The 12502-nt window shown below is 40.5% G+C and overlaps 1 protein-coding gene across 1 annotated transcript in view; it reads left to right on the top strand.

Moving 5' to 3' along the window:
- The window catches only part of TDRD1 (tudor domain containing 1), a 2513511-nt gene extending 2502827 nt beyond the window's left edge, over positions 1–10684 (top strand). The window contains exon 22 of the mRNA XM_044055533.1: positions 9428–10684. Within this exon, the coding sequence (XP_043911468.1) occupies positions 9428–9490 (63 nt within the window). The 3' untranslated portion in view covers positions 9491–10684. The remainder of the gene's footprint in view (positions 1–9427) is intronic.
- The last annotated feature ends 1818 nt before the right edge of the window (positions 10685–12502 follow it).

Genomic DNA, 12502 nt, shown 5'->3' with positions numbered 1-12502 from the left:
GCATTTTATTCATATATCTGAGAGCTTTCATATGATGCTAAGGAATTCTGTCTGTATTACTTGGTTGTTGAGATATTTAAAAAATTGTGAAAATTATATCTAAATTAATATAATAAAAACAACAGTTAATATCTATTTACCTAATGTAGTTGAGTTTGTCATTGTGTAAGCCTTAAGATGAAATATTTTAAAACCTTGTACATAGCATGATTGTTTAATTACTGATGCAAATATGAACAAGCAATATTTGACACCTAGAGGCGTCAGTAGGAGTTAACTGCAGATGCACCAGGAGGCGTCACTAGGATGTTAATGAGTTAAGCAGAGCGGTGGTTGGAAGTCCATTAATCCTTCTGAAGAGGAGTGAAAGCCTTCTGATCTCACCCTTCAGCCTCCTGGGTATCTCTGCCTTTCGATGAACTATTGGAACTAGTTAGTGGAAGGTGTGGGAGTCCCCAGACGCAGTGGAACCAGTCCTTCAGAGGCCAAACAAATTTATTACAGCCCCAGATGACAAACTTTTTCTATCTAAGGGCATTCCTGTGGATGCTGTGGGTGGTGGCAGCAGCCACCAAGAAGGAACTGGCCGAAACGTCCTCATCTGTCCATCCACTTAACAGTCTCCTGCGATGGACAGACATGGGAAGCAGGTCTTTTCTTCAGTGACATTTGCTCTCAGATCACTGAATTACTTGGCACACTTCACAAGACTACAGAGAGATCTCCTGCAGGAGCTAGGAGATACTTTTCAAGGTTCATTAGCTGTGGGGGTCTCAGATAAGGTGACTTCTCTTTGATCTACCTTAACCTCCATAGTGAACACCTCCATGAGACTCATTTCATATGCAGTAGATGGAGCGAGTAGAGCAGTGCCTTCATGAGTTTCCCGAGGAGACACTCTTGGATGCGCTTGTGTAACTTTGTGAAACCCTTTAAGTCTACCCTTGTAAATGCTCCTTTTGATGGTTCCTCTCTCTCTGGACTGAAAGTCAAAGATACACTCACCAGATATGAGCAGGAAGGTAAAACACTCTCTGCTGTTGGAGTGCATTTTTCCGTACCTTCGAGACTGTAGCCTAAGGATCGGGGGGGGTACAAAAAAATCCCAGGGAGTTTTTCCAGATGCACGAGGTGAATCCTTCCCTAGGGGCAGAGGAGGAGTTAATAATGGTAGACACTGTCCTTGTGGCAGATGGGGTCCATAGAACCAGGGCGACCAATATTCCTTTTGCCCACCTATGTAGGCAGTCAGGGGTTATTTGTCTTTGCACCCGGAAGCCTGGCGAGAAATTACAACAGACAAATTGGTACAAAGCATAATATCCAGAGGCCACTCCATACCCTTTTCTCTCCCCATCCCTACCTCGAAAAACATCTCGGATGTTCCACCCAGTCAAAGGGATAAAGCAACCGTAGAGATTCAAAAGTTGCTAGATAAAAGAATTATCCAGAGAGTCCTCGCAGACCAGATAGAATATGGAAGTTACTCAAGATTCTTTTTAGTGGCAAAAGGAACAGAGGACTGGAGACCTATCTTGGATCTCAACAAATTAAACTAATCTGTAAAGAAGACCAAGTTCCGGATGGTGACACTGCAGTTAATTCTCCCCTTTTTAAGGAAAGACAATTGGATGTGATCTATAAACCTCCAAGATGCGTACTACCACATAAAAATGGACAGGCCATCAAGGAGTCATCTGTGCTTCCGGCTAAGTGCGAGTCACTACCAGTTTCGAGCTCTGCCCTTTAGTCTCACTACAGTCCGCAGAGTTTTCACCAAATGCATGACAGTGGTTAAGGCTCACTTGAGGTATCTAGAATTCCAAGTGTTTCCATACCTAGACATCTGGCTCCTAACTGCCACCACCAAGCATCTACTCCAACAAGCAAGGGATGCCACCTTACAACTCTGCTCACACTTGGGGAATACTATACATTCAGAAAAATCTGCCTTGTTGCCATCGCAACAATATAGTCTGTATAGGCGCACACCTAGACACAGTCTCTATGATGGCAAGGTTGCCAGAGGAAACAGTTTCATTACTCAGACAGCAAATTCTCAAGCTCATGTCAAAAACCAAAGTCGAAACAAAAACAGTTCTTCAACTCTTGAGAACCATGGCAGTAGCGATAACTTTGGTACCTTTAGCTCACATGCACATGAGAATTCTTTAATGGCTCCTATTTGCCCAGTGGTCATTACAAGAACTACCCATGTCTCTCAAAATCACGATCACGGAGTCTTGCAAGAGATACCTGAGGTGGTGGCTCCTTTCCAGCCAGGTTACAGTAGCAGGTCGTCCCTTTCTTCCTCAGCAGCCTATAGCCACGGTGACCACAAACTCCTCCCAGATAGGGTGGGGGCGGCATTATCTGGGGAGGACCATCCAAGGCACCTGGCATGATCAGGAGGCCCACCTGCACATCGATGTCCTAGAGATGAGAGCTGTGCTCTTGGCATTGCAGGCACTTCAGAACTCTCATCCACTAGGAACAATTTCTATTCAGACAGACATGTCGGTGTCCTGATACATAAACAAGGAGGAACCAGGTCTTACCCCTTTTCAGAGTGTGGGACTAGGCAACATCTTCCCAACACTTTCTAGTGGCAACGCATATCCCGGGGAGATCCAACATGATAGCAGACAGACTCAGCATGGCAATACTCCTGCCTCACGAGTGGTCCCTAAAGCAAGAGGTAGCAGAAAAGATTTTCCGAAGGTGGGGCCAGCCTTGCTGTGACCTTTTTACCACCCCCATAAACACCAAATGCAGCAACTACTTTGCCCTAGTCACCCCCCTGGTGAGTCACCAAGGGATGCACTAGTGCACAATTGGCCCTTGGGACTTCTTTATGCCCCCCCCCCTCTCATACCTAGAGTTATTCGGAAAGCCAAATCCTTGGGAAGCAGGCTGATTCTCATTGCCCCATAATGGCCTCATCACATCTGGTTTCCCTTCCTATGGCCTCATCTTCAGGAGGAACCTTGGATTCTGGACACAGTTCTGGAGCTTCTGGCTCATTTTTTGGGAACGCACCACCCCTCCCTCCAGACCCTTAAGTTGATAGCTTGGCTGCTCCAGTTCCAAATATAGTCAGGCTTCCTACTCTCACACCAGCAGTAAAGCACATACTTCTTTCCTCGTATAAGTCCTCTACCAGAAAATTATATCTCAGTAAATGGAGGAGATTCTCTTATTGGGCTTCAGAAAGAAATCTTGACACTTTGTCTGCGCCAATTAGTTCTGTTTTGGATCTCCTGGCTGAATTGTTTCATAAAGTTTCTGCTGCAGCTGCTGTCAGGGTTCAGTTGGCTGCAATTTCCAGTTTTCATGCAGGTGATGTAACTCCAAATTTGATGTCCCACAGATTATGCAGAGCGTTTCTGAAGGGCACCTGCTTATTAAGACCTCTGATCAAGGACACTCTTCCACCTTGGGACCTAAAGTTTGTACTCTCTCACCTGATCCTTCCTCCATTTGAGCCCGCATCAACATGCGACATCAAATTTTTATCATGGAAAGCAATTTTACTGATTGCTATCACATCTGCCAGAAGAGTCTCTGAGCTTTAAGCTTTGTCAGTCAGACCTGCTTATATGATTTTCCATAAGGACAGGGTGTCTGTGCGAACTAATCCATTTTTCTTACCAAAAGTGTGCTCATAAGCTAATCTTAATCAATCTGTTGAGCTTCCAGTTTTTTCCCCAGTCATAGCAACAAGGCAGAATATGCACTCCATCAGTTGGATGTACATAGACAACTTTGTTTCTGTTTACACAGAACTAAAGTTTTCAGGAAGTCTGATTAGCTGTTCATCTCCTTTTCAGAAGCTAAAAAAGGTGATCCTGTTTCAAAGGTCACGCTTTCAAGATGACTTTCAAATTGTTTCACATTTATATTCACTTCTAACAATATACATCTCCCTTTTAAATCAAAGGTCACGCCACAAGGGCGATTGCAAATTCATCTGCGTTTCAAGCTAGACTGCTACTAGATAATAATTGTGCTGCAGCTACGTAGGCCAATCTTCACACCTTTATTACTCATTACAAGGTAGACATGTCTTCTTTTGGTTCCACTGTCCTGAAAAATATACTCCCGTGAGCCGCCCAGGATATATGGTGTTAGGGATGCTGTCCCAACCAGTAAGAATGAAGGCAAGATAGGACAACATAACGTAAAGAAGTTATGTACTTACCATAATGTTCCATGTTTGTTGTCCATCTTGCCTTCATTGTTACATCCCACCCTCCTTCCCCAAGCCTAGAGTTTCTGGAGGACTGAGATGAATTTCTTTCCTTTTACCAAGGAAGTTTTCTGACTTTCACTTTCTCTCTGTAATGTCTTATAATGCTGTACAAGTTGATACTTGCTATAAGTATCAGCAAACAAGATCTGCGGTAGCACACCAGTGCATCATGGGATAGGGTGCTCAGCCATGAGCCAAGTGGAAGACTCCGAGCTTTAGAATGTGGCCGTGTCTGAACCAAGGATCGGTTCCGAGCCCAACCAGTAAGAACAAAGGCAAGATGGACAACAAACACAAGCCATCTGTGTGATGTCAAGTTTTTATCTTGGAAGACACTATTCCTAGTAGCCATTACTTCGGCCAGGAGGATTTCAGAGTTGCAGGCTCTGTGTGTTAAACAGCTGTATATAATTTTTCACAAGGAGAGAGTATTATTTGGAGCTAGTCCCTCCTTTTTACCTAAAGTAGTGTCTGATTCCAGTGTTAATTAGACCATAGATTTGCCATTCTTTTTCACAAATTTCTCAAACAAGTGAAAATATCACTTGCATTTGTTGGACGTACACAGACAATTGCATTTTTATTTGGATAGAACAAATCCATTTAGAACATCAGACCAACTGTTTCCATCTTTTTCAGGTACTAGACTGGGCAAAGCAATTTCAAAAATTACTCTGTCAAAATGGTTGAGAGATTGCCTCACTTTCATTTATAGCCAAAATAAGCTGGACTTGTCAACAAAAATTAAGGCACATTCTACCAGATCTGTTTCACTTCAGCCTTTCGCTTCAGAGCTTCTATGGATGACATATGTCCAGCCGCAACTTGGGCTACCCCCCATACCTTTATCACTCATTACAAATTAGATATGGTCTCCAGGGGGAGAGCATCCTTTGGCTCTATGGTGCTCAGGGATATCCTTTCCTATGGTCTCTCAGGGTCTCGCGTAGCTAGGGGCTCTGTCCCAACAGTCAAGAATGAGTGAAGATTGACAGCATCAGATAAAGAAGTTATGTTCTTACCATAACGTTCCATCTGTGTTGTCGATCTTCAGTCATTCTTGACATCCTACCTTCCTACCCCCTTCAAAAGACTCCTGGGAGTTCGGAACTAGTCCTGGGATCCTATTAGGGTTGTTGCTCAGACGAAACTTCCATGATTTTATACTTTATGGGCAAAACTCGATCTGAGGGGAAGGGAAGAGAGGCAATATGGGTAGCCTTGGCTTGAGAGTTTCTGGCTGGCGCATGCTTTTTATAACAGCCGAGTCAGTTGCAAAGGTCAGAACTGGAACGCAACAGTCAAGAATGAATAAAGATCGACAACACAGATGGAACATTATGGTAAGAACATAGCTTATTTTTCTTTCCATAGGTCTAGGTCAGTTCTCCAGTTACTCCTGGACTCCTACTCCTCCTTCCCCCCATCACAAATGCAGTAAGCTAGGGTAATATACCCATATAGCTAAGGATACTGCAGCAGTGATCAGTATGATGAATGCAGCAGAACTGTGTGAGCAAACATACCATAACCTTAGATTTTGGGTGGTGTAGTGGTGCAGCGGTTAATGTTGTCACCTCACAAGAAGAGGTTCTCAAGTTCGATTCTTGGCTGGGGTGCCTTCTGTGTGGAGTCTGCATGTCTTCCCTGCATTTGAGTGGGTTTCCTCCGGGTACTCCAGTTTCCTGTCACATTCCAAAGACACAAAACTGAAGCATTTCTCCCCAGGCCTCCTCTGAAAATAGGCTCTGTCCTAGCCAGACTTTCTGGTCAACAAATGTTAAATAAAATAAAAATTTCATGTCATCACTGCTGCAGTAGCTACTCCCTCCCACCATCCGCCTAATTTTTTGGTGTGCTATTTGCCAGGGTGTTGACGTTTGTTTTTTGTTCCTACAGTTGTCCATTCAGGGCTCAACCTGCATGTCTCTGTTGGCCAGAAAGTTCTAAAGGGCTTGGGCCCCACATTTGTCTTTTTGTCAGCTCAGCTCAGCTCAAGCTGCCTGACAGTTTTAGTGCCCTGAAGCTTTGGAAGCTGGCCAGCTGTTGTATAGCTAAAGCTACTGCAGCAGTGATTATTCGGGCATCTACTGTTTTGATAAGTTTAAATATACAGCTGTACAATACAAAAACAGGAAAATTACCCAGGATCATTGATTTTTTATGCATGTTGTGATATTTATTAAAGTTATTGTACTTATAATATATATTTCCTTACTTTTATCTCTGTGCAGAATATAATACCATTTTACTAAGTAGAGCATTTTATAGGGTTGTAACAGTCTTGTGATAACCCAGTTGGCTTATTTTATTGTAATAAGATTAAGTAATTGCCTGAAGTCTTCTCAAGGATGAAAGAGCTGACCTTTCATTTCAAGGAGTAAAATTCAATGTATTGTTTAGTAGTACCTGGTAGAGTGAGTTTTGTATGTTTTTAAATACCTCTAGAGCTTGTTTTTAAAAAAAAATGTTTTCATTGGGAAGTTTTATGCCATGGTCTTGTGATTATCCATTTACACCTTTGCCAAACATTATTACGTGGGACAATGAGTCCAGGAGTCAGGCTTCCTTTGCACATTGGTCTTCAAGATATTACCATCTGAGTCCTGACTGCAGCATTCCTGGAGGTTTAATTTTCACAGTTTTAGTATTCTTTGCAGCAGTTGATCCCTGCGAATTAATATTCTCACCATTTCAGATGGTCTGTAAGGAGGCATCTGCAGTAGGGACTTAATACCCTTCCACCATCACTTTGTGTGGATGGCCTTTTCATCTTGCAGCTGTGGATGAGTTTCTTTGAAATAGACAGATTTTATGTTGTGTTAATGTGTTTTTAATCTTGGCTGGTTTTAGCCTGTGGAACACACAAGCTAAGGACTGTGTCCTACTCTAACCCACTATCACATAATAATGTGATGTCATGCACTGGCAAGAGGCACCCTCTCGCCCACCCCACCCCCAAGGCTGGAGACAAGAAAGGTATGCTTTGGCAAACTAGGGGAGGAGGGTAGTACAAGAGAAAATCCATACAATTAACGTACTGCAGAAGTGTGAAAGGCCTTGTTAATGTGCTGATAATGTGAGCACATATCTGGTGCATCTTTCCTCCTTTGGAACCCTGGTTCCTGTTGGTCCATTAACAAGCATCTGTGACCTTGGAGTTTTCTTGTTTCTTTGAGTGATACCAGGAGTTGGTTGATGCAGCCACTGATTTTTGTCTTCCCCTGGGATGTGGAACTTGAAAGGTTTAGAGGAGTTAAAAAAAAAAAAAAAACCCAAGAAGACTCCAGATTGTAACTTTGCTGCCGAGGGTAATTGTATCTGTAATATAGTTTGCACTATAAAGGACATTGTTTTACAGTATCTACCCTCATGTATCTAAACCTTAAAGGGTGACTCTACTCATTTTACTTTCCACTGCAGACCAGCTTGTCTTTTGTTTTAATTTCCTTATTAAAATACAGGGACTTCATGTATAATCTGCGGTTTCTTGGTTAGCTTCTTTATATTACAACTTTTCCTAGTTTCTGGCATTGCTTCTGACCTTTTCATCTTATTTGCTGACATGATCTTCCTAACCTTGATCTGCACTGAAGTTTTATTGCATGCACCAATGGATTGTTATTATATTGTACTCTAAAGCTTGATTGTCCAATTTCTATATTAGCTCCTTATTACTTTGTACATATTGTTTGTATTGTATTTTCTTTTTTCACATTAACAGTGTAAGTTTTGAACTTGCTTGCTAATGTATCTCTGTATATCGAAATAATGCTGTTTTGCTGTTTGTCATTGTGTGTTGGTCATTGTCTGAGTACCCTGTTAAAATGTGCCTTGCCCAGTAGAGCTGGAAGAACATACAGTATCCTTGGAATGCTGCTTCCTGTTAGTTAACATTACTGCAACATTAACATTATAATAAGACTTACAGTAAAATGTTTTACCTTCAGGATGCATATCCTTAATCAGTTGCATCCGCAAACTATATTTCGGTGGTAGCTGTGCTTATAAGGGTGAATGGTACCCCCATTTAGCTCTTGCCTGGATAATCTCAAAGGGGAGTGCCAGCCTTCCTTACAAATAGAACTAGCAAAAATGCATTCTGCCGGTAGCTTGCTATCATTACAGACTGCACAAACTTAATCAATACTATGACTTTCAGGGGTACAATTCTAGTAAAATTGTGTTGTACCAACCAGAGTCAAACCTTCTGTATGGGATTCATAGGATGCTTCCCTGTAGAAATGATCCGTTTGTTTTTTGACCTGAGTGCACCGCCAGTAATAAAGGTTCAAGAAAAAAAACTAAAGGCTTGAGGAACCAGCTAGGGTCTGGGACCAAGTAACCAGAGCTACTCTGTCAGACTAGGTCTGGGCTTTACACTTACAGGATTGTCCATGCATAACAGAAACCCGTGCTGAGTGCATTGTTTATGGCTAGCGTTATGGTGGCTAATGCCCTGTACAGTACAGAACAATTAATTACACCTGACATCACTGCACATTTATCGTAATGTCTTGATTGGTTAGGCATGCTGGTTGTTGTTGTTGTTGTGTCTTTCAGCTTTTCCCGGTTAGGGGTTGCCACAGCAGAACTCCGGTCCGCTAATGACTGGCAGTAGATTTTTACATGCCAAGTTGCCAGCTCTAATGCACAACCTTCAACGAAGGTACGCCCATTCACACGTCTCCACACAGAAGACACTCTAGCTGAGAATCAAACAGGACAAAGTCTTACTGTGTGGCATGCTGGTAATCTCTACATATCTGCAGCTGGATATCTGTGAAAGTTGTTGGCTTCTACATTTCTCTCTGGTCTCAAAGGTGGTGGCAGGCTTGACTACATAACAAAGTGTTAGTATTTGACACTGGGAACCAGAGGTTAAATAGTATTTGTGATAGGAAGGAAGTTGAGTTTATTTATGAAAATAACTCCTATTTCAGTGCAGATAATCTGTGAGACAAACTCTAAGAATATGCTGTAGCCTAATGACAGGTAATACAGTATTCTCTCTGTCTCATTTTCTGATATTTTCCTGTAAGAGAATTGCTGCCACTTTAACAAAGCAAACATGATCTATCTGTTGTGTATCAGTAGTTAGCCTCTAGTTGTTTACAAGGGCAAAGAGAGAGCATTTTTGTGATTTCATTTAACCCTTTCTTTTTTGTTTTATAGGTGGATGAGCATGAGAAAATTCTTGCTTTTCTTTTGAGCAGACTTGAGTCCAGTAAGGAATAGCAAAGTGTGAAGACTGATTTGTGAAAGCGTGGGCATGAGGAATGACTATCCATTGCACTTATTTAAAACTCGGATTTAACCATGCTGCCTTTTTTTTAATTTTGACAAGTGCAGTAACAGAATGATGGACCTTTCTGATTTCAAAAGACCTTTTCCTCAAGGGGGCGGATGTTATGGAGTACCTCTCTGTAGAAGAAATCCATTCCATTCATAAAGATGCCGTTTCTAATGGGTACAACAAAATTACCCTGTTTTGCACTGAGATCAGTTGAAAATAATGTGATAGTATTGTCTCAAAGACTGACCAGGTTAACTAGCAGTATTGATAATTGTGTCTCAAAAGACTGACCCGGTTAAGTAGCAGTATTGATAAGTGAAACCAGCATCCTCCATCACAGCCTGTTCAGTTGTGCAGAGAGTCAGTTTCATAATTTAATTACACAGAGAAACGGGCACTGAGCCTGAATTCACCCAGTATGTTTTCCAGTCTCTGCTTTGGTCATTCTGTTAGCTTTGTATTTATGTTGAACAGTTTGTAAAACAAGAGGAGACGAAGATAAACAGTGTGCATCACTGATCAGAGTTAATTTTTCAGTGATTGTATTTTTTGCCCCATTGCATTCTTTTCCCACTTTTTTCCTAAACTTGGCTTGGGGCATTATTCTGCATAAGTTCATTTTCCTTTCATTTAACAGTTGTCACATTGTTATAACTTCAGCAAATCGTAGTTGTGCATTCTGAGCCCTTGTCTGTATTTAGCTAGCCTTGATGCACTTTCCTCTCCATGGAATCCTGCGTGGAACCCAGTTGTATTAAAATGCAGGTAATTATTGTTACTGAAGTCCTGCATAATCCTAGTCCAGGGACTCCTATGTTCGAGAGTGAGTGAGTAGTAGTTTTTTTTTTCCGTATCCCAGGTTCGATTTAATTTTGTGTTTTCCCTTCTGAAATCTTTCTTTTCTTAGCGCAAGTGTAATCAGAGATGGCAATGTGTAAATTTTGACTTATTTAGTAGTTTGATAAACTGAAGCAGTAGTGTGTAATAGTATTGTTAAACACTGTAAACTGAAGTAGTGTGTAATAATATTGTTAAACACTGTAAACTGAAGCAGTAGTTTGTAATAGTATTGTTAAACACTGTAAACTGAAGCAGTAGTGTGTAATAGTATTGTTAAACACTGTAAACTGAAGCAGTAGCGTGTAATAGTATTGTTAAACACTGTAAACTGAAGCAGTAGTGTGTAATAGTATTGTTAAACACTGTAAACTGAAGCAGTAGTGTGTAATAGTATTGTTAAACACTGTAAACTGAAGCAGTAGTGTGTAATAGTATTGTTAAACACTGTAAACTGAAGCAGTAGTGTGTAATAGTATTGTTAAACACTGTAAACTGAAGCAGTAGTGTGTAATAGTATTGTTAAACACTGTAAACTGAAGCAGTAGTGTGTAATAGTATTGTTAAACACTGTAAATTGAAGCAGTAGTGTGTAATAGTATTGTTAAACACTGTAAACTGAAGCAGTAGTGTGTAATAGTATTGTTAAACACTGTAAACTGAAGCAGTAGTGTGTAATAGTATTGCTAAACACTGTAAGTCAATGATTGCAGTATGTGCATGTTGATTACTATTTTGTTTGGTCATCTGAGATGCTTCTAGCCACAGTTATTTTCACATCTTGGTTTTAAAAATAAGCTTGGCATTTTTGATTGTGAGCAATTACAGTTATTAGCAAAGTAACACTATTTGAATGTTGATGTTCTTTAGCAACACCAAGCAGTGCACCAGACTTGAATTGTTGCTCCCTGTTTTCTATGGTAAATGATTGTAGCACTCGAGAGAACAATGTAGTTTGCTACTTGTTAACACTGACTGCAGTTATGAGTTTATGGTATTCATATAGACAGTGAATAGCTAATGTGTTAACATTAAACTCATTCTGTTGGGTAAATTTAAGTTGATGCATCTCTGCAAAGCTTGTTCAATGACTGGAGTTTAGATATGCATATTAAAGCAAAAGATTAATTATTATAAATAAAACTCTCTTGATTGCTAGAATACTTGGTCTAGCAAAAAACAAGGCAGGAGACCCTTCATTAAAGTGCAGTTATTGTGGAAGGAATAGACAAATGCAGGAGTTTATTATAATGAGGAGTTGGAGAAGGTAGGGAAATGTGTGTAGAGCAGGAAAGTACGATGTGAGGGTAACATGCTCCCTATTTATTTATTTATTTATTTGACATTTGTTGGCCGTGATAGTCCGACTGAGCTGTTGCCCTTTTTCAGTGGAGGCCTGGGGAGAAAAACTCCACAATTGTACACAAAACATACAACATATAGAATAGCAGATCCACAGTTTTCAGTAGAAAAGCGTTAGTTCAAAATGAGTTCGGATAAACAGTTAAAAGCAGTTAGATAACAACATTTAGCAAGATAGTTTCCTTATATTCAGCAGAATAATTGTTAGAAGCGTTCATTTATACCGGAAATGTATAGAGTAGACTGTAAGCATATTGTCATATAGTACTGCCATATACAGTGTTACGAATGTCAGATTATTTAGATTTATTGGTAATGAACGAGGTAGGGATGGTGAGTGTAAGGAAATAAGTCAAGAAGTATAGGATAATGCCAGCGTGATGGATTACAGGATGTTGATTTGTTGGATTGACAAGAGTTGTTGAACGTGGTGTGGAAAGTCAAAGGAAAGAGAGAGAGAGATGTAAGCTAAAAAAATAGAAGGTTTATAATTAATTGGGTCAGATAATCACAGAATTACAGCATTATCCATAACCTTATTCTCAGTGGAATCACTAGTCAGGAAAATTTGATCACTTGCAAACGTCTAACATTGTTCTTACTCTTTCTCAACACGTTTATTGAATTCTTACTTGTGACATAAGCAGACTTAATTTCATATTAAAAAATATACATATATTAGCATGTACACAGTTACAAACATTATACCTCACATTTTCTTCTGTACAGTGTAATCAATCCAACATTACATTAGT

Source organism: Protopterus annectens, chromosome 14.part0 (assembly GCF_019279795.1).
Source record: "Protopterus annectens isolate FY-2018-M chromosome 14.part0, PAN1.0, whole genome shotgun sequence".
NCBI classification, from domain to species: Eukaryota; Metazoa; Chordata; order Ceratodontiformes; family Protopteridae; genus Protopterus; species Protopterus annectens.
This window is presented reverse-complemented; position numbering and strand designations above follow the sequence as displayed.